Genomic DNA, 23,675 nt, shown 5'->3' with positions numbered 1-23,675 from the left:
GCAGCTAAATAATTATAACAAATTTCTCTTACAAATTACCTACAATAGAAGTGCCAGTGGTGTTTCATAGAGGCAGTTTTAAAATTATTGTTAAACTCAAGACGGGATTATTTACAAATAGCATTGTGCCTGGATATTTAATAAATTATATTCAGGTAGCCTTACATATCAAAAATTGAAACAATTAGATTGGTTCTGAAAATCACAAGGCAGTGTTGAAAAATTCAGGTGCACTTGAACAGAAGAAAGAATTCAAGTTGAAGTGCTTTTAGTAGAGAGTATTTGGCATGTGTTCAGTAGCCAGTATTGATGCATTTGTAAATATTGCTCTTGTCCACATATTAACTGAAAAATTATATGAAATAAAGAGGAAAAATGTTTTATCTATCTAAATATATTCTGCTAATAAGATCAGTGCACTACATAAAAATCCCTTTGGCAGAAGCAGCCCAGCTGTGCACTTCACCTATATGGTCTTGATCGAGTCTCTGAGGATCTCCAGATTTGGTATAGTTATTGCTTTTAGATCACATTCTTATTGACTAGTGTCAGCCTGGTCATTCATCTTGAGTACAGATGTCACGAGTGCAGTGCTATCTTGTGACATATTGTGAACATTTTCTTCCAGAAATACCTCTTTAAGGCAGGGTGCAATAGGTTAAACTACTAGACAGAAACCAAAATACAACTCATTGTGCTATTCTATTCCCTTTGTTAGAAATACTTCTAAGACTTGAAATTATAAACTACAGTAATAATCAATTTCCTAAGCGTATGCCTGTAAAGTGAAAAAGCTTAAAGGTGAACAATGATGTTCCCTTTTATTAAAATTACAGTAAAATTGACGTTAGCATCTGTAGCATAACATAAAATAATGCTCCAATATTTGAAATTCAATGATATTTTTTTCTTTTACACTTGATCTCTAAGAATCATTATCAGAAAAGATGCCTTCAAGAAAAGGGAGTAGAGGTCTTCAAATGCACCCCAATGCGATAAGTGTTATGAACTAGTATTTTGAAGCTTTCATTCAGGTCACTTTTATAAGGTAATCAATGCTGGTTAATTAGTTTTCACTGCAGTTTAAAATGACCAAGTGCACGATCAAGTTAAATAAATCTGTTTCTGTAGAAGGAACAATCAATGTTATATCTCATTAAATTACAGCTGCAGTCCTGTGATCATTATAACACCAACCATGGTTTGGGAAAGGGCTTTGGGAATGAGGAGGAGAAAACAAAGAAAATATATTTTCATTCCTTTTCAAAACAATTGGAAGACTAGCCTTAGTTGATTTTTTTTAAAAACTGAATTATTTTATCTTGTGTGCCTTTATTACAATACTTAATTTATTTTGTCTTAGACTATTTTTGCCTCATTAAATGGGATAAAATCATTGACCTCATTCTGCTCCATAGTAGTTTACTTCCTTGGCCATCAAGTAATCAGTTTTGGTATTAATGCTTGAATTTCCAGCATCTGCAGATTTCCTCGTGTTGGTATTAATTCTATTTTCTTGTATATCAAATGGTGATTTAATTTACTCCAGATGAAATACAAATTCATTTTAGGCATATGTATTATTTTTTGTCCCTGACTTTTGAATGGTAGAATGCTTACATTCAAAGGGCATAAACTTAAAAATGGAATGGATTCTAAATGGACAAAATGGTGTCAATTTGTACAAAATTAAAATTCTCACCTGAATGACTCCTTTTCATTTTATGTACTTTGCTGTGCAATATGCAGAATAATTATAAACCAATCTGGAAGCAAATGCAGGTATACAGATCTTTTCCTAGTGAGACTACATGGTGCTATTCAGCAAATAAGTGTTTGCACTTCAAAATTGGTTATTTGATGTGCAAACAAGTGTTGTAGTACAATTTAAGTAATCTAACAAAGGTAGCTCTAATTTTGTATACTCATTGTCATTAGAAAAAACCAATTGTCTATGAAACTAACCGTGTTCAATTGCTGCTTTAAGTGTGGCTTCAGGATGTGTTGATCCAAATGAGTTGCGAACGAACCGGCGGCGGCGCCGCAAGTCATCCTCCCAGTAGTCAAGGCGCCAGAACTCACGAGGACAACTGCAATGAAACAGAGGCAGCACATATGTTAGCAATTATCAAACAGCATGGTGGCACATAAGTGCTGAATAAAGATCTCCTTGTTTGGTTGGTCATTTTTGCAGTCTGCAATCCTTAAGTTAGGTTTGTCCTTGAAAATAACAATATCACCTTCCAGACTAAGAAACCCCTTTCCCTTTTCTTCTTGGAAGGTGAAATGAGCACTAAATACATCATTTTGAAATGAATTGCTGACAGTGTGATCAGTTTCCCCACACTCTAGTGGCATGTGCTCTGATTTCAGCCTCATTTCAGCCTCAGCAGGACACCTTTAGCTGTGACTGCATTTATAAACCAGAATAGGGAAAAGGCCATTATAAATATGGTATAGCATTACCTATATTAATCAAAGTCTACTCCTTCATCATTTTTCTTCCCAATTTGTGTGCTTTCACACAAGGTCAGTAAATCATACCTTGCGTTCTCAGTTCAGAAAGTGTTAACTTTAATGAACAGTACTGTTATGCGCGTACATGAGAGATAATAAAATATTACTCTATTTAGACGTGCAGAAATTTAATTAAAATAATCTCTTAAAATATTCATTACATTTAGCCCGAGGCATAGAGTAACATAAGAAAATGCATTTCCTTTCTTTTACTGATATTTTAAGACCCATTCCTAAGAAGGTAGAACAAGGTAATGCAGTATATTTAAAACAGATGATGTTTGATGTTATTTCATATTAAAATTAGGAGTGCTTGACATTTCTCCTCTTAACAGGACTTAAAATCTTTCCTTTAAATCTGTTCATGTCAAATTGGAAGGATGCTACACTGTAGAGAATAAAAACTCCCTCTCTTACAGCTTTTTTCAACATGGGAAGATTTGTTAAATCATCATATAAATCTTATTTGAAGACATTTCTTAGTCTTAATATTAGTCTCTGATTCTAACTGGTATTATTAGTTTTTACAAGAAAGACAGATGCATTATATTAAGGACAATTACTGTAATATTAAAGCATTATTTCAAACACCAAGCTTCACACATCATTTGCAGTCGAGCCCATAAACACACTACAGAGAAACAGAAGAATTACCTTGAATACCAGTGGGATGCCTCTGATATAAAAGCACTCACTTTACAAAATATAATCTAAACAAATTCTAGTATTCAGTAAAACGTGGACTATTCTGTGTCAGTACTTTGCATTTCCCAGTAGTAAGTGAATTTATGTGTATTGCTTCATCAATGTAATTAAGCCATTAAATCACTTGTGATACTAATTCACTAATATGGTCTTAATCCTATTGTAAAATCTCCTACGCATTTGCTTGTAGCTAATAATTAAGTTTTTATCACCAAATACACATGCATCCTCTGTTCTCTTTATTTTTACAATGTAGACAGTGTTAAAGTTCAGGCAAAAATAAAGCGTGCTCTAAGATCAAGCTCAATCAAAAATATCCATTTCTTCTTTTATTTAAAATTGCTGTCCCCCCAGCAAAAATGTGAACACTAGGTCCATTACTCGATTTTTAGCCACATGCGACAGACTGTTATGTGTTTGGCTGCGATAGCTGCAGTGCCAGAACAGGCACTTCATCATCCGAGCTTCCAACGTTCAGCTATTAAAATTATTATCAAATATCTACTGAGATCCAGGCGTGAATCATAGACTGCACCCAGTCTTCTGGGGAAAGATACAATGAAGGTCTATTCATCAGTATGGCAATCGGCAGAAGTAATTAGTTCCCAAGACCTAGATTTCTTACAAAGCTTATTTCACACACTGCCACAAACAACATATGAATGTGAAAAGCTAATGAAAGCCTGTAAAATGTGTTAACCTCTCCAGCCATCAATCGTTCTGCTACTTTGTGTTAATATTTTTTAAAGCCAATAAATTTTTAATTTCTCATCCATCCCCGACAGTTTTTGACAGAATTACGTGGTCCCATTTTCTTTGAGATAACAACAATTACAATTACAAAAGGAATCTGCAGTATTCATTTATACACCATTTGTGTAATTAGTTCTCCAGCAACAAGATGCCCCACTCAAGAGTAATCTTGACAGAAAGCTCATGTTGTCCGTTTGCTTCCTTCCAATATGATTTGTATAATTGTTGAATAATTGTATAATTGTGCATCTTCTGGAGCTCCCTGAAAGGTCACAATTGAAAAGTTTTTTTGTCTATATAAAACAAAACTTCTAAGTCCTAGTCTCTGCTTGGAAGTCAATGATGAAGGGGTATAATTACGTTCAGTGCCTGAACCTTTGAGCAAGTCTAGGCTTTATAAATGTATGTAATTTACCCCTGATTGATAGGAGTCATTAACAAGATATCAACTCCTGATTCAATATGCTGCACAGCAGTATCTTCCAGAAACCAGGGCTACTTTAGAAAAACTGGAAATCTTACCGGAAAATAACGAGAAAGGAGAAACAAGAAATGTAATAGTTAAATTACATACACTTAAAACTGCATACTAGGTACACCTTTATGGTAGATTCCCAACTATTTGAAAGCTTTTATATTTACAAGTATGTACGCATGCCACCATCAGCTTGCATCATGTGTACATTTAAAAGTGATACCAGGAAAGTAGAAAATTTTCAAATTGCAATAATTCAAGAAAATGAAACAAACTATATTGAACCAAATTGTTATATACAGTGCCTTGAAAAAGTATTCAGCCACCACCCCTTTGTGCACATGAATTAGTATTACAATCAGGGATTTTGATCAATTTAACTGAAAATTTTTGTGTGAATCACATGTTCCTTAATTCACAGAAGAGCCCAACATACAGGGAAAATTGTAAAGTATGAAAATCTAAAAATTCAAAAACTGTAATATCAGCAATTTAAAAGTTTTCACTCTCCTTTGCCCAGTACTTAGTTGAACCACCTCTCAAAATTATTACAGCCAATAGTGTTTTTGGAGAAGTCTCTATTAGCTTTAGACAATGTGATAGTGTTAGATTTTCCCATTCCTCCTTACAAAATTGCTCAAGCTCAGCCAAGTTAGATGGGGAGCGGCAGTGGACAGCAGTCTTGAGGTCTTGCCAGAGATGTTCAATTAGGTTAAGACCAGGCCTCTGACTGGCCCATAAATTTTATTTGAAGCCACTCCATGCCATAGTTGATCCAGCAGTGTGCTTTGAGTCATTGCCCTGCTGAAAGACAAACTTCCTCTCCACTTTAAGCTTCCTGGCAGAAGCTAGCAGTTTTTTAAAAATCTAGGATCCTTCTGCATTTAGCAATATTCATCTTCCCATCAATCCTGACACGATTTCCAGTCCTTGGTGCTGAAAAGCATCCCCATAGCATGACACTGCCTCCATCATTCTTTACAGTAAGGATGATGTTACCTGGCAAATATGCAGTATTAGATTTACGCCACATGTACAGCTTAGTGTTGAGGCCAAAATGCTCCACTTTAGTCTCATCCAATCACAAGACCTTCTTCCACATCTTTACAGTATTTTCTAAGTGACACTTTGCAAAGTTTTTACAGGCAAGATATGCTTTTATATTTAGCCAGGGTTTCTTCCTTGCCACTCTTCCGTAAATACCCTTTTGGTGCAAGGACCTTAAGAGATTGTGGAACCATGAACTTCATCGCCAGTTGCAGCCACGGACTTCTGCAGCTCACTCTGAGTGACCGTTGGCATGACAGGAGCCTTCTTACAAGTGCCATTCTTCTCAGGCAACTAAGTTTAGAGGGGGAACCTGACCTAGACAATGTGGGTGTGGTTTCATATTCTTTCCACTTTTTCCACAATGGACTGCACTGAGCTCAGAAGTATGTTCAGTGCCTTTGAGGTGGTTTTGTACCCTTCGCAGATTTGTGCTTCTCTATCATTTCGCTGACTGGACTTGAATACTCTTTTGTCTTCACTTTGTTTTGGTCTGTTGAAAATCTACCATATTGTTGGATCTTACAAAGAAAGGGGATATTTGTTCTTATTAATTCATTGAAAACAGGAGATGCTCCAATTTTCTACATCAATAGGGTGAGTTTCTAAGGTAATATAGTATCTTGCACCTGAGGAAAGTTAGCGTTGCAATTACAAACGGGATGAATATTTTATCAGACTCACAATTTTGGTCTTTAATTTTTAGTAGATTGTTGATAGGTTTTGGAATTTTTCTTCAATTTAACATGAAGCACAATGTTTTGCAGATTAGCTCCAAAAAATCTTACTCCAATATATTTTCTGGGTGTTATCATTTCAGAGGACCTATCCTGGGCCCAGCACACAAGTGCAATTAACGTAGAAAGGAGGGTAGCACTTTTACTTCCTTAGAGGTTTGGAAGATTCAGCATGACAACTAAAACTTTGACAAACATCTATAGATGTGTGGTGGAGAGTGTACTAACTGTCTGCATCACAGTCTGGTAAGGAAAATGTACAGAAAATCTTAGAAAAACTAGTGGATACTGTTCAGTCTATCACGGGTAAACCCCTCTCCACTTTTCAGCACATGTACGCAGAGCACTTTCACAGGAAAGCAACATCCATCAGAGACCCACAACACACAGATCATGCTCTATTCTCACTGCTGCTATCTGGAAAGTGGTACAGCAGCCTCAGGACTCACACCACCAGGGTAAGGAACAGTTGTTACCCCTTCATCCATCAACCTCTTGAACCAAAGGAGATAACTTCACTTGCCTCATCACTGAAATGTTTCTACAACCCATGGACTCACTTTCAAGGACTCTTCATTCATTGTTCTCAATTTTTACTGTTGCTTATTTATTTTTTCCCTTTTTTTTATTTGCACAGAACTTGATGTCTTCTGCACACTGGTTGTACGCCTAGTTGGTGCAGTCTTCCATTAATTCTATTATGGTTACTGGGTCTATCGAGAGTGCCTGTAAGAAAATAAATCACAGGGCTATATATGATGACATATGTACTTTGATAATCAATTTACTTTGAACTTTTAAATTTAGAAAATGAGACAGTAAAATGTTAAAATAGTAGTGGGGGCTGAATACTTTTACAAGGCACTCTAAATATCGGAAGTTCTTGATTTACAAATTCCTACGAGAATGTTATTCTCTATGAGTCCTTGATTTATGAATGTGTTCAGTGCTGAAATGCATAGCCACCCAGTAGAATGCATTGTACCAACATACATTTCACCTAGCCTTTACATCTTCAGCTTAACTGAAGTTTTTCAAGGAATGCATCCATATTCGTAAATTAAGGAATACTTGAAAAAAATTTTAGACTAATTAATAACAATTTAACACATATGCTATATTTAAATACTTAAACCCTCTGTTTTTTGAATTACAAATTATAACTCAAGTTAGAGGAAAAACCTCAATGAAAATTGATTGGTTAATGAAATGAATGAACGTACCACAATTACCTATGGATGTTTCAGTTTGGCTCAGTTTGAATAAGAAGGTTATATGCTACAACACTACTTGACAATTTGCAAATATTCTTGACAGACATTTCAACATTGTCAAGTCCAATATTATCTGAGGTGATATAGTCTGAAAAAAACCTGAATTACAATCCTTTATCAGATGTTAAAAAAACACATGGTTTAGAAGAACAGGAAGGGGAAGCTGAGGGAACACACACCAGTCGCCATTGAGGGGTCAGCAGTTTCAAGTTTCTGGGTATCGTCATTTCTGAAAAGCTGACCTGGACTCAACATATTTTTAAAATTGCCAAGGTGGCACATCAACGACTATATTTTATTAGTAGTTTGAGGAGATTTGATATGTCATCAAACACTTTAGAAATTTTTTACATATGTACCATGATTCTGAATAGGCTTATATAAAGTACCTACAGAAAGTACATGAATCAATATAATGCCATTTACCTCTTCTGTGAGATCTGACATCAAACTATATAGCTCCTACATTTAGTGACACAACTATTACTACTTCCTGAGGTACTTAAAGGGCTTTTGGGACCTACCTGAACAGCAATAAAGACTAAACTGTCACTTTAGGGATACTGCTTTCACATATTAATGTCAGTTACTCAATAAATTTTTTAAAAGTGCAGAAAACTAGAAAGGTACACATGAATACAGAACTGAGTTTCTCCACTTCCTAGGAATCACATTTAATCCCTCTCTGCTCCCTGTTATTATTGATGGTGAAGATATGGATGTGGTGAGGACCTACAAGTTTCTGGGGTGCACCTGGATGACAGACTTAAGTGGAGCACAAACACAGAGATTGTGTACAAGAAGGGCCAGAGTCACCTCTACTTCCTGAAGAGACTGAGATCCTTTGGAGTATGCAGGTCTCTCCTTCATGTGTTCTACTAGTTTGTTGTCACCAGTATAATCTTCTATGCGGTGATGTGTTGGGAAAATGGCATCAACATGGGTGATAACAGCAGGCTCAATAAACTGATTAGAAAGGCTGGCTCTGTTATAGGAGTCAAACTGGACACACTGGAGGCTGTGACAGAACAATGGACCCTCCATAAAATCCTGGCAATTCTGGACAATGTTTCTCACCCTTTGCATGCCATCTTGGCTGAACAGAGGAGCACTTTTAGTAATAGACTAAGACAACTGCACTGCTCCAAAGAGTGCAATATGAGGTCATTCTTATCTACGGCCATTAGACTCTATAATAAGTCAACCTATAACGGGGGAAGTGTCACCTCATCTGGAAGAACTGTTTAAAGCCCTGAGTGGTAGTAAGGGAGGAAGTGTAGGGGCAGGTGTAGCACTTGTTCCACTTGGAAGGATAACTACTATAAGGGAGATCAGTGGGGAGAGACAAATAGACAAGGGAGTCGCATGGAGAGCGATCCATGAAGAAAACAGAAAATGGTGGGGAATGGAAAGATGGTGGTGGGAAATGGACCAGGTAAATTTGAGGGCAGGGTGAAGTTTGGAGGCAAAATTGATGAAGTCAACGAGCTGCACATGGGTTCAGGAAGCAGCACCAATGCAGTCGTCAATGTAGTATAGGAAAATTTGGGGAGTGATAATGGTGTAGGCTTGGAACATAGACTGGTCCATGTAGCTGACAAATGGGCAGGCATAGCTGGGACCCATGCGAAGGGGGGGGGGAGTGAAAGCGAGGGAGGAGATGGGTGAGAGGAAAGATCAGGAGTGGAACAGAAAGGGAAAAAAGCACCTGCTGGGTGGAAATAGTGCAGAGATGGAAATATTTTAGACGGACGAGGGGTGATCTTATTGAAAGGTCTAAAATCCTCAAGGTGCATGGCAGGATAAATGTTGAGATTTTACCATTAGTGGAAGTGTTTCAAAGAAAGAAACATAACTCCAAAATGAGGAGTGGCCAATTAAGAATGAGGTTTGTTGGAATTTCTTCAAGCAAAGGAAGTGAATCGCTTATTCTCTACCCTGGAGGGTTGTTATGGCTAGACTACTGGAGATATTTAAAGTGAAGATATTTCTGAAAAGAATAGAAATTAAAAAAGGAGAAAAGATATAAAAATAAATTTTTATGCAAAGCATTACATTTCTTGGCCAACTCAAAATCCTTTAATGGTTGAATGTGGGGTGGAACTCACAAGATTCTGATTTAGAGATAAAACTGGTGCCACAAAGTCAAGAGCTCAGACAACAAATCCAAACGTCCTTTCTTAAAGTCTCATGTGAAATGGATGGAAGATCTATTTTAGAGCACTTTCTCACAGCACAAAAGAAAGCCACAACCAAATTTTCTAAAAAAGCTAATATTTAAAGTGAGGCACATTAATATCCATTCAAAATTATAAAGCATAATAGCACAAACTAATTTAAAAGGGTTATGCTGATAAAAACATATTTTCAACTTCTATTAAAGTTCACCAAGTAGCACAAATCCATAAAGAGCAAAATAAATGCATCTAATAAGGGCTTTTTACTAAAAATCAGTTTAAGATGGCACTGCTGAATTTCAGTGACTTCTGGCTGGTGGCTAATGAAACAAGGAAAACAACTAAATTCCTTGTTAATCATACCTCTTCTGGCAAATGATCATCGCAAGTAACTTCCCTCTGGATTTGAAGGTAATTTGATGTGGCAGAGGGCAAGACAGCAGCCCTTCACTGATAACGAGAAGGACCTGAGGTTTGATTGATCTAAGTGTCGTGCCCAAGGCCGAATTGAGGTGGCAAAGTTCAGGCACCAGAACATACCGATTCGACTGAACTCAACGTTTCAGGACACTTACAGCAAAAGGTGCATAAGTAGGGCCCGATAAAACTGGTGCTACAAAGTCAAGAGCATTGGAGACTCGAGTCACCCCAACCACAAACTGTTCCAGCTACTACCATCCAGGAAATGGCACTGCAGCATAAAAGCCAGGACCAACAGTCTCTGGGACAGCTTCTTCCACCAGAACAGCAGACTGATTAATTCACTGACACAATTGTATTTCTATGCTATTTTGACTGCTCTGTTGTACATCATACTATACAAATTACTACAAATTGCACATTGCACATTCAGACAGAGATGTAACATAAAGATTTTTACTCCTCACACACATGAAGGATGTAAGAAATAAAGCCAATTCAATTCAATTTAGACAGAGATTTAAGCGTTGTGCCGAACTCGAAAGGTTGGTTATAGGCAGAATTGGGGCGGTGGGGACCAGGCCCCAGAGCATATCGAGGCAATTGAACCTTATGCTTGGACATCGATTTAGTCGCTGAACCAGATTGAAAAGGTCAGGGTGTCTGGGCACAAGGCAAGGGACGGGCCGGTTCAGATCGCTATTCCATGAGGTTTAATCGGTTCTGCACTAAACTATTGAATTCTTTTGCGTACTTCAATTCAAAACACTACTTGCTTGCGGATTTATTTTTCACCGCATTTTTTTTGTTACTATGGGTTTTAACATTTTTTTAATGGGCTGTTTTTTTATGGGCATGATGTTTTTTTTCCCTCTCTGCACATTGGGTGTTCTGACATTTTTTAAAAATACACCCTATCCTCGTTATATGCATTTTCAGACTATGCGGATTCACAAGTTATGCGAGGAACCTATTTTTACCAATGTCTCCTTACATGCACCCAAAACTCAGAGTTATGTGAGGAGCACTGCTTTCCCGCCAATACAAGTCACGTGCGCATGCCTCACAGTCTCACTGTTGGGATGAGAAGCACCACTTTCCCGCCAATACAAGTCAGGTGCACGCGCCTCACAGTCTCACTCCTGCCAGGCTTGCATTGGTTTGGGCAAGGTGTGGATGTGCGATCTCGCGCTCTTAAACTTTTGTTGGTTTTACCTAAAGTGCAGTGATTTTGTGCTTGAAATATTTAACTATGCCTCCTAAGCGTCCGATGTCGCGTTCTGGGCCATCAGCCGAGCGGCAGAGAACCGCTTTAACAGTTGAAAAAAAGTTGGAAATTATAAACAGCGCGGCATCAGGTGATGGTAACACAGCTCTGGGACGCTACTGCCGGGAACAGAATCTTGTCTTTAAAGTTCTTTTGTTGCTTGACAATGCGTCAGCCCATCCTAAACATTTGGACAGCATTTATCCTAATATAACAGTGTGTTTCCTACCACCTAACACATCACTGATTCAGCCACTCGACCAAGGTGTGATCCACATTCAAGGCGTATTTTTCTTTACGGTGAACTAACTTCTCAGATGCTGCAAGTAACAGATGATTTTGAAAATCCTGGGAGGTTACCAACGGTGAGGGAATGGTGAAAGTCGGAACACTTGGCACAAATGGTGATGGACATGGACCCAAGTTTAGAACTGAGTCAGCATTTCAGTCGTTCCCTGCCGTCAACCCTTCTTCCTTACAAGCAAATTTATGCTGAAAAACAAAATGCTGCCAAGCAAACAACCCTCACCACTTTCTTCAAACTGCTGCCGGCAGTTCTAAGAGTTCTGTGAGTCTTCCTTCACCCCTTGCTGTGCTTGCTATGATCCTGACGACCACAACCATCCATGCACCTTATCCACATAAAGCTGCCCGACACCACAACAACCACTCATCTCCTGGAGCAAACACACCTGCCACTGTTGGTGAGTACTGTACACCCTAGTATGTTAACTTTCTATAATTTATTACATTGAATATTACCTTAAATTGATGACATATAATATGAATGTGCCTTGTGGTACTGCTTTTGTGTCATATTGGTATGAAAATGTGAATAAATTACAGATAAAACATATTTAGGAAGCCCTCTGGAACACATCCCTATTTTCTCTATTTAAATAATTATTCACATTATGCGTTGACTGCGAGGAACGTATCCCTTGCATATAACGAGGATAGGGTGTATGGGTTCTTTGGGTTTCTTTGTTTTGTGGCTGCCTGTTAGGATACAAATCTCACGGTTGTGTAATATATACATACTTCAATAATAAATGTACTTTGAATTTTGAACTTAAAAACTGCTTCATAAGTGAAAAATATGCCTGTAAAATTGCATGTTGTAGTTACTACTTAAACATGTAACACACATTAGGTTTAATGAAATGAAATAAACAGAGAAAACACTCAGGTAGCTGTGCAGCCTTTTAAGAAAGAGAAATAGTGTTAACATTTCAGGTGAAAATTCATTCATCAAATGTAAGTCATAATGAAGAGTCTTTATCTCTGGGGTGGCAAGGTAGCACAGCAGATAACACAATTCTTTTACAGCATCAACTGTAAGATTGGGGTTTGATTCTCACCGCTGTCTGTGAGGAGTTTATATGTTCTCCATATGATCACATGGGGTTCCTTCCAGTGCTCCAGTTTCCTCCCACATTCCAAAGATATATGGTTAAGGTTAGCGAGTTGCAGGCATATTGGCACTTGAAGAGTGGCAATGCATGTAGGCTGCCAGCACAAACCTCACTGATTTGATTGACCGACCAACACACTTCAATCATGTTTCAATGTACATGTGACAAATACAGCTAATCTTTAATATTAAATTTATTTTTTCCCCAAGAACCTGTCAACCTTATGAGTATTTGCAGCAACTTTTCTCTTTGATTTCTAGTATCTAAAATATTTGATTTTAATTTTCCAAAATGGAAATCATCATATTCTCAAGTATATTGTCTACATTATGAAAGAATTCCCCTAACCATGCAATAAATACTGAGATTATATCTTGATTTTTGTAATTTATAAATCTGCATTAAGATGCCTGTCTAGAAACAATAACTGTAAATAGAAATGGATAGTGAATAGTGTATGGATAAACAGGGTTTATCACATTATAAACTTTATAACATTTTAATCATTGATTACTTCAAAGAACTAAATTAATTAATTTAAAACATGATTGCTTTTCAATTATTTTGGAACTATTTAAAGAAATTTCATAAATATATATCATACAATACTTCAATGTAAGACACAGTAATAGTAATAAACAACAGCAGAATCACCAACTTTGACTGGTCATCTCTGATGAAAGTCTCCCATAATGCTTTACTATTTGCCTTTGTAATTCAGCAATATCTCTCCAACTAAAGTATTTCCTCAGATTCAGAGTTTCTGGACATAAATCTCTACAAAGACGTTTGTTTTATATAAGTTTTACATCTCAGCACTAAATACAAATTGATGAAAGCAATATAATGTACTGTTAAATTTAAGTTCAATTGTGACACTGATAATTAATACTATTCATTTTCAAATACATAACAACAACATAAAGTGGCATCAAAAACACAAGAAATTCTGCAGATGCTGGAAATGCAAAGCAACACACACATAAAATGCTGGATAAACTCAGCAGGTCAGGTAGCATCCACGAAAATGAACAGCCAGTCAACATTTCAGGCCGAGACCCTTCTTCAGGTCTGGAAGGGAAGAGGTAAAATGAAGGATAGCTGGAAAGTGATAGGTGAAGCCAGGTGGGTAGGAAGAGTAAAGAGCTGGAGATGAAGGTATCTGATAGGAGAGAGGAGTGACCACAGGAGAAAGGGAAGGAGGAGGGGTTCTAGCAGAGGTGATAGGCAGGTGAGAAGAGGAAAGGGGCAGAGTGGGAAATAGAAGAGGAGAGAGGGAGAGAGGGAGAGAGGGAGGGAGGGAGGGATTTTTTTTTTACCGGAAGGAGAAATTATATTCATGCCATCAGCCTGAAGGCTACCTAGACAGAATACAAGGCGTTGCTCCTCCACCCTGAGGGTGGTCTCATTGTGGCACAAGAGCCATGGATGAACATATCAGAATGGGAATCAGAATTAAAATTTTGGACCACCAGGTAGTTCAACTCTTGGCGGATGGAGTGCAGGTGCTCGACAAAGCAGCCCCCCAATTTGCGACAGGTCTCAGCAATGTAGAGGACACAGTATTTGGAGTACTGGATACAACAGACAACCCCAGCAGATTCACTGGTGCAGTGTTGCCTCACCTGGGAGTACTGTTTGGGGCCCTGAATGGAGGTGAGGGAGGAGGTGAATGGGCAGGTGTAGCACATTGGCTACTTGCAGGGATAAGTGCTGGGAGGGAGATTAGTGGGAAGGGACAAATAGACAAGGGAACCATGGAGAGAGTGATCCCTGCTGAAAGCACAGAGTTGGGGGGTGGGGGCAGGGTAAGGTAAAGATGTGCTTGTTGGTAGGATCCCTTTAGTGATGGTGGAAGTTGCAGAGAATGCTATGTTGGATGTAGAGGCTCAGGGGGTGGTAAGGACAAGAGAAACTATACCTCTTAAGATGGTGGGAAAATGCGGTAAACACAGATGTCCAGGAAATGGAGGCATATTGTTTAATAATTGTGAAACACCAGGAAGTTTCATTCAAATGATACGTTACTTTACAGAAAATTGTACAGTGTTGCATTTGTCTTTGAATACATTTATACCTAGATGACTTTAGGGTTTGATTATTTTCTGTGTAAGAAAAACATACATATAAACAAATAACATTTTGAATAAACAAGCAGTCAAAATTCTTTACCACTTGTTACCATTGAAAAGATCTCTCGTTAGTAATGATCAAACTGGCTAGAGTTAATTCTTCCTTATAAAGAAGAATACTGAATGTATGAATAACTTTCAGATTTAGCTTATTTTAAATCTTCAACATACTTTAAATTGTAGTAAAATTATTACAACCATTTTCCTTTTAAAATAAAAAAGTAAAATATCTACTTTGTCCACTGCAGAAATCTAAGTTGTACCTTTCCTTGCAGACTGATTCTGAAGTCACTCTTAATTTTAAACAGTCTGAAACTGATGGCTGCAAGAACATGCCTGCAAATGGTATTTATTTCCAATTTGGTTTCAACTAAACAGCCTGACAGTTCATTTTACAGGTGAAGGGTCAACCACTTTGGCATGGGACTGGAGACTCAAACAAATGAGGCCAGGTAACCATGACAGGTTTCCTTGGGAAAAGAACATGAAGGAACCAAATGCAATTTTCCTTCTTTTAAACTCAAACCATCTGGATTGTTAGTCAAAGTTTCTACTTTGCTTGTCTAATATTGCAAGCATTATATGATCATAACTGGTGTCTGGTGAACATTTCAAACTTCACTGAAGAGTTAAGACTTTATAAAGATTTGGAAATATTTGAAATAGAAGAATAATCCATCAAGTCCCTTGTACATGCTCTATCAGTCAATAACACCATAGTTGATTTTTTTTACTTGCTGCTCACATCCCTTGATTTCCTTAAGATCCAAAAATCAATTTATATCTTAAATGCATTCAGTTACTGAGTACTCTTGGGTTCAGCATTCTGAAAAAACAAAATCACTTCCCTCAATTGAAGAAATTTCTTCTCATCTCAGACTACTTATTTGGAGACTGGTGGCTCTCCACTCCAGAAAAATTATTCCTGAAACCATCTGACAAATTTCAAAACCAGTCAACATTGTTCATTTGATGATCCTTTTTACTGCCCTTCCTTGGCATCACAGAAATTGACTTAGTTAACCAGTGTTGCTCTTCCTTGAATGCAAGCATGTCCTTCCTTTAATAGGGGGATTGACCTGCATACTGTATACTATGAATAGTGTCACCAGAGCTATATAAAACTGCAGTTAAGACAATTCTAGTATTGTACATGGAACACTTTTGCAAAATGCCACTTCTTTGCCTTCTAATTTCATATCATACAGATGACTCACAGATTACAGGGATATTTCATTCTTACAAAACAGTCCATAGCATGATCTTCCATTAGGCAAAGCATGCAAAAAAAATCATTTATTTACTTTTTGCATAAAATACAGGAGCGCGCATTTTATTTGATATCTCAAATTCTGGGTAGAGATTTGTGAAATCTGTTGAGGCAAATTTCCATTCTGCACAAGGCTGCTATATGCAGTGGGGAGAGTGGTGGTTGTTGGTTGCCTGTACTTATTGGCTGACTTTGCAAGGAGTCCTGCAACCCTCTGATTGTCAGCAACTTTCATTTTGCATACACATTATGCCTTATACTTTGCATGGATATTTAGCTGTTCAGAATGCAAGATTAAAGTAACCATTTGGTAACACTAGAAATCATAATATCATAAAAATTTCCATTAAAATCAATCCAGCAATTATCTTTGTGGAAATCTAAGAGAGATTTACTCAATTTCTGAATTCCATTTTCTTCAACTATTTCTGCACAGCTTTGTGTAATGGGAATGTGATAGCACATTAATAGTCCTTTCTACATGCATGAAAGATGCTGCCTCCTGCCATAGTTAGCTTCGAATGGAAAGCAAGATCTTCATTTGCATATCTAATGTCCATATCCTATTGGAAATTAATTTGTCAATGTTTTCAGCATTTTCAATTTATGACAGACCAGTAGGTCAAAATAAGTGACTTTGTCCCTCTATAGTTTCTTTGTATTTTCCTTTTTGTTTAATGTAAGAATGGACTGAAGGGGCTAAAGAGTACAATACTACTATGAGTACAAATATGATTATGATTAACATCTTGTCAAACCAAAAAATATGTTGGCTTACATTTGCATTGTAACATTCAACCACTTCAATTCTAAATTACTCACAAAAAATAGATGTTCTTCACTTTGCATATTTGGAACATAAAAATTCTGTTGTTCTTCCAAAAAATCCTACAATATATTATCATATTATTAGGGAATCTTGCTCAGAGATTTTGACCTTGTTTTGTGAGCAAGAAAGGCTATATAATTCGTTTAAAAAAGCCATCAGAAATTATACTAGCTTGTTTTTCCACACTGCTATTAAGATACTCCAAAAAGACAGAATACCATAAGTAAAATATTTAGGGAATTTTGTATGAACAGTCTTGAAGGAATTCAAATAAAATGAAGATTCATGGAAAAGAAATTTGAAAAATTAAACTAAACATCTGCTTGAATATAATTGTTTGCCAATACAGTATTGGTTCACAAACCATAGGAATGCTATGCAAGTCTTACTATAAACAATAATAGAATCTAGATATTCACATTATGGTTAATATTTGATCTGATACTGAATTTCATAGCTCCATCATAGATTTTGATTACTCATTAGTCAGTTCACTAAGCAACATTTTACATCAAATGTAATAGCTTTCAATAATCAATTTCAAGCTGAAAACAATATAGTATTACATCATTTATTTGTGATTTATAAAGCACAAATTCAGCAACTGTTTGAACATTAAGAAACAATATAAAGCTGCATTCAGTTGCTAACATACAAATTATTTGCATTTAGTACAAATTAATATTATTGTAATTACCATATTAAGATGCAACCTCATTCAAGAGAATCCCCAAAATATTTTCATTTTAGGTACTTTGATAATTTTAGGAAGTTTGATGACAATATTATTTCATTGTCTGATTTTCTTTCTTTTTTGACAAAGATAAATGATTGCCATCAATCTTGATCCAATCAGCAATGCACAATCTCAAGGAAATGCATCACTCTTTATACTAGTTTTTCCAGTTCTTCATGGGAACAGTACTTCAATTTTTTATGTAATGAATAAAAATATTCCAGCCAAGAAATATGTCATTCACACCCACTGCAAAATTAAATATCATAACTAATGATTGTATTTATCTTTAATGCATGAGGCATTATATTAGGGACAGGATCCTTTTTATCTCTATTGAAAATAAGGTAAATATTAGAAATTAAAGCTTCAGTGGGAGAACTTCCACCATATAACCAGTTTAATGGGAATTATTACATTTCCTAGAAGTAAATTAGCAAATTAGTTTAAAGAAAACTGATGATTTTTTTCAGCTATCTTTTCAAGTGAATGTAATGGACAGCCATTCAAAAATCAAACCTAGATGGGAAAATTTACTTACTTAAAAATGGATAATGAAAGGAATTAACCAGCAAGAAAGCCTGCAAGTTACAGCCTGTTGCTCATTTCTATTTGGATAAAACAAAATCTAATTAAAATCAAACCCACTTTCTCCAAGGTTTCAAATGTGCAATTCCTTATGTTATTCATGAAATTACTGCAGTCAAGGATGAATTTTTTAAAAACTTGAGATGACAACAAAGTTTCACAACAATGAAAGTCATGAAAAATGTTGAGACACAAGCTAAAAACTGTTTAGGAACTCAGAAAATATCATTTTACATGACTCGTCAGTTGAGAGTGCTTCATAAAAGCAGAGTATAATACTCTTGGACTACACAAATGTTGCTTGAAGAATGCATACTTTTAAGCATGATATAATGCCAAGTAAACAGTTCCAGAATTATTAAACTACATCATGAAGAATATTATTCTTTGTGATAATTAAGTGAAAGAACACTAAAGAACCAAATCCTAATGCAGGATTCTCAAAAGGCAAATTTAGGTTTTCAGGTCATTGTGATTTAAATTTTTAAAAATAGCATATTTTCCAAAGCACATCAAGATATTATACCAAAGAATTACAATGCATTCTTTTGTCACTTGCAGACATGGATACAAAACCTGAGTTTAACAACAAAAGCAAATATGTACATTTTACTCCAAATACTTTTATAATTTTGAATATCTTCTACTCTTTTTACAATGTGAAAAGAAAATCTCACTAAAACAATTACAATGATTTTTTATTTTATTCATTTATTAAAGGAGTCTGAGTTGTTAATGAAAAAGAAAATCAGAATCAGGTTTATTATCACCAGCATGTGACATAATATAGAAGAAAAAACAAAACAAAATTAATAATAATAAATAACTATATCAATTACAGTATACATTTTCAATAGAGTAAAAATTGTGCAAAAACAGAAATACTATATAATAAAAAAAGTGAGGTAGTGACCAAGGGTCCAATGTCCATTTAGGAATCTGATGATGGAGGGGAAGAAACTGTTCCTGAATCGCTGAGTGTGTGGCTTCAAGCTTCTGTACCTCCAACCCGATGGCAACAGTGAGAAAAGGGAATACCCTGGGTGCTGGAGGTCCTTAGCAATGGACGCTGCCTTTCTGAGACACCGCTCCTTGAAGCTGTCCTGGGTACTTTGCAGGCTAGTTTCCAAGATGGAACCAACTAAATTTACAATCCTCTGCGCAGCTTCTTTCCATCCTGTGCAGTAGCCCCACAACACCAGACAGTGATGCAGCCTGTCAGAATGCTCTCCACGGTACATTTACAGAAGTTTTTGAGTGTATTTGTTGACATACCAAATCTCTGGACTCCTCATGAAGCATAGTCACTATCTTGCCTTGTTTATAACTGCATTGATATAGATAGATAGATAGATAGATAGATACTTTATTCATCCCCATGGGGAAATTCAACATTTTTTCCAATGTCCCATACACTTGTTTTAGCAAAACTAATTACATAAATTACTCAGATATGTTGGGACTAGGTTAGATCCTCAGAGATTTTGACACCCAGGAACGTGAAACTGCTCACTCTCTCCACTTCTGAACTCTCTCTGGGGATTGGTATGTGTTCCTTCGTCTTACCCTTCCTGAAGTCCACAATCAGCTCTATCATGTTACTAATGTTCAGTGCCAGGTTGTTGCTGCAACACCACTCCACTAGTTGGCATATCTCACTCCTGGACGCCCTCTCGTCACCACCTAAGTTTCTACCAACAATGGTTGTATTATCAGCAAATTTATAGATAGTATTTGAGCTATGTCTAGCCACACAGATATGGGTATATATAGAGAGTAGAGCAGTGGGCTAAGCACATATCCCTGAGATGCACCAGTGTTAATCATCAGTGAGGAGGAGATGTTATCACAAATCTGCACAGATTTGATCTTCTGGTTAGGAATTAGATGATCAAATTGCAGAGGAAGGTACAGAGACCCAGGTTCTGCAACTTCTCAATCAGGATTGTGGGAATGATGGTATTAAATACTGAGCTATAGTCAATGAACAGCATCCTTTCATAGGTGTTTGTGTTGTCCAGGTGGTGTAAAGCTGTGTGAAGAGCCACTGAGATTACCTCTGCTGTTGACCTATTGTGGCTATAGGCAAAATGCAATGGGTCCAGGTCCTTGCTGAGGCAGGAGTTCAGTCTAGTCATAACCAAACTCTCTAAAGCATTTAATCACTGTAAATGTGAGTACTACCGGGTAATAGTCATTACGACAGCTCACATTATTCTTCTTAGGCATTGGTATAATTGCTGCCTTGTGAGGATTCACTCTCTTTAAATACAGTCTAACATCGGCATCTAAGACAGAGATCACAGGGTCATCAGGGAACTTCACAGCTGCAGTTGTATTCTCCCTTTCAAAGTGGGCATAGAAGGCACTGAGTTTATCTGGTAGTGAAGCATTGCTGCCATTCATGCTATTGGGTTTCATTTTGTAGGAAGTAATGTCTCGCAAACCCTGCCAGAGTTGTTATGCATCTGATGTTGCCTCCAACCTCGTTTGAAATTGTCTCTTCACCCTTGAAATAGCCCTCTGCAAATCAAACTTGGTTTTCTGGTACAGGTCTGGGTTGCCAGTCTTGAATGCCACAGATCTAGCCTTCAGCAGATGATGTACCTCCTGGTTCATCCACGGCTTTTGGCTTGAGAATGTACAGCAAGTCTTTGTAGGCACACACTCATCCTCACAGGTTTTAATGAAGTCGGTAACAACTGCAGCATACTCATCCAGGTTCGAAGATGAATCCCTGAATACAGTCCAGTCCACCCATTCAAAGCAGTCCTGTAGGCGCTCCTGTGCTTCCCTTGTCCATACCTTCTTAATCCTTACTACTGGTGCTGCAGTCCTCAGTCTCTGGCTATACTCAGGGAGTAGAAGTACAGCTAGGTGATCAGACTTCCTGAAGTGAGGGCGTGGAATAGCACGATAGGCATTCTTGATGGTGGTGTAGCAATGGTTCAGTGTGTTGTTTCCTCTGGTATTGTAAGTGATCCATTGATGCTAATTGCTTAGTGATTTTTTCAGACTGGCCTGGTTAAAATCTCCCAAAACGATGGTGAAGGCGTTAGGATGCACTGTTTCATGTGTGTTGATCCCATTGCTCAGATCATCTAAAGCCTGACTGACATTGGCCTGAAGTGGAATTTATACTGTTACCAAAATGACCCCAGAGAACTCTCATGGTAGGTAAAAAGTACGGCACTCAACTGCTGGATATTCCAGGTCTGGTGCACAGAATTGGGACAGCATTGATATATTTGTGCACCAAGAAGAATTTATCATGAGGCATACTCCTTCACTTCTGCTTTTGAGAGACTCTATAGATCTATCCTGATGGTGTATAGTAAACCTATCGATCATAATCGCTGCATCCGGTACAGAAGGGGTTAACCAGGATTTTGGAAACAAAGGACACACGCGGTCCTAATGACCCTTTGATTCAGCACCCTGGCTCTGAAATCATCGATTTTATTCACCAGAGACTGCACGCTTGCCAGCAAGGTAGTCGGTGTTGGGACTTTAAAACCCCGCTTCCTTAAACACACTTGCATCCCCGACCTGCAACCACATTTCCTACATGGAATCCTATGTGGACCCTTCCATCCACAATCAGTGTTGTTTCTGTCAGTTTTAAGTAGCGATAATTTGTTTAAATACATTAAGACATCTTTGTTGATTGTACTAACCTTGGAAGCAGTTGTGTGTTTTAGCTGTATCAGGTTGAAATGAGAATATATAATCGCATCCATTGAGAGTTCTACTACTATTTGAGTCACCCCAAGGCACCCCAATAAGGGTAAAACAGTGTGACTTTTGTACAAATCATTATGCAAGTACTTAAAATGATAAGTAATGGAAGTAAGAATGTATATCAAACCTCTGGAAGGTTGAAGGCAAAAGTACAGTATCAGAGCATATTTATCATTCTCAGATTAACAATATTCTGGGAATGTTTGGTTCTGACAATGAATGCCCAAAATGCAAAAGAAAAATCAAATTAATATAAATGTCCTTCATAACAAGACAAGCAAAAATCAGCATTCCTCAAATGGAAAACATTGACAAAGCTGTATTAGCTATAATCATGATATGAAGGAGGCTGCAAAGTGGTGAAAACAACCAAAGGAAAATAGTCTGTGAAATGGCAGAATTTAACGCAGACAAGTGTGAAGTGTTGCACTTTGGGAGGACAAACCAGGCTAAGACTTATACAGTGAATGGTAGGACTCTGAAGAGGGCAACAGAACAAAGCATCCTGGGAATACAGATCTATAATTCCTTAAAAGTGACAGCACAGGTAGATAAGGGTGTAATGTGCTTTTGACACATTAGCCTTTGTAAGTAAAGGCATTGATTACACAAGTTGGGGTGCTGTTGGGCCAAATTTGGAGTATTGTGATTCAGATTTATTTATTACATGTACATTGAAACACACACTGAATATGTGTCATTTACGTTAACAACCGACACAACTAAGGATGAGCTGAATGTGTTGGCACACATTCCAGTGTCAACATAGTATGCCCACAATGCTTGGCAGAATAATCAGAATTCGGTTTATTATCACTGGAATGTGACGTGAAATTTGTTAACTTAGCAGCAGCAGTTCAATGCAACACATAATCTAGAAGAGAAAAAAAATAATAAAATAAAAATAACAATAAATAAGTAAATCAATTACAGTATATATATTGAATAAATTAAAATAAACATGCAAAAGAACAGAAATACTGTATATTAAAAAAAGTGAGGTTGTGTCCAAGGACTCAATGTCCATTTAGGAATTGGATGGCAGAGGAGAAGAAGCTGTTCCTGAATCTCTGAGTGTGTGCCTTCAGGCTTCTGAACCTCCTACCTGATAGTAACGGTGAGAAAAGGGCAAACACGAGGAAATCTGCAGATGCTGGAAATTCAAACAACACACACAAAATGCTGGTGGAACACAGCAGGCTAGGCAGCATCTATAGGGAGAAGCTGCCTATAGCCTGCTCTGTTCCACCAGCATTTTGTGTGTGTAGTGAGAAAAGGACATGCCCTAGGTGCTGGAAGTCCTTAATAATGGACGCTGCCTTTTTGAGACACCGCTCCCTGAAAATGTCCTGAGCACTTTACAGGCTAATACCCAAGATGGAGCGGACTAGATTTACAACTTTCTGCAGCTTCTTTTGGTCCTGTGCAGTAGCCCTTCATACCAAACAGTGATGCAGCCTGTCAGAATGCTGTCCATTCAGATTCAGATTCAGTTTATTGTCATTTATAACCACAAATGCAATGCAGTTAAAAATGAGACAACGTTCTCCGGAATGATATCACAAAAAAGCACAAAACAGACCACACCAGAA

The 23,675-nt window shown here is 37.3% G+C and overlaps 1 protein-coding gene across 2 annotated transcripts in view; it reads right to left on the bottom strand.

Moving 5' to 3' along the window:
• The window catches only part of lrba (LPS-responsive vesicle trafficking, beach and anchor containing), an 807,866-nt gene that overhangs the window by 418,293 nt on the left and 365,898 nt on the right, over positions 1 to 23,675 (bottom strand). For both annotated transcript variants that reach the window (XM_073042906.1, XM_073042907.1), the window contains exon 37: positions 1,966 to 2,090. In XM_073042906.1, the coding sequence (XP_072899007.1) occupies positions 1,966 to 2,090 (125 nt within the window). The remainder of the gene's footprint in view (positions 1 to 1,965; positions 2,091 to 23,675) is intronic.

Source organism: Hemitrygon akajei, chromosome 4 (genome assembly GCF_048418815.1).
Source record: "Hemitrygon akajei chromosome 4, sHemAka1.3, whole genome shotgun sequence".
NCBI lineage: Eukaryota > Metazoa > Chordata > Chondrichthyes > Myliobatiformes > Dasyatidae > Hemitrygon > Hemitrygon akajei.
Note: the sequence above shows the minus strand (reverse complement) of the source record. Positions and strands in the feature narration are given on the sequence as shown.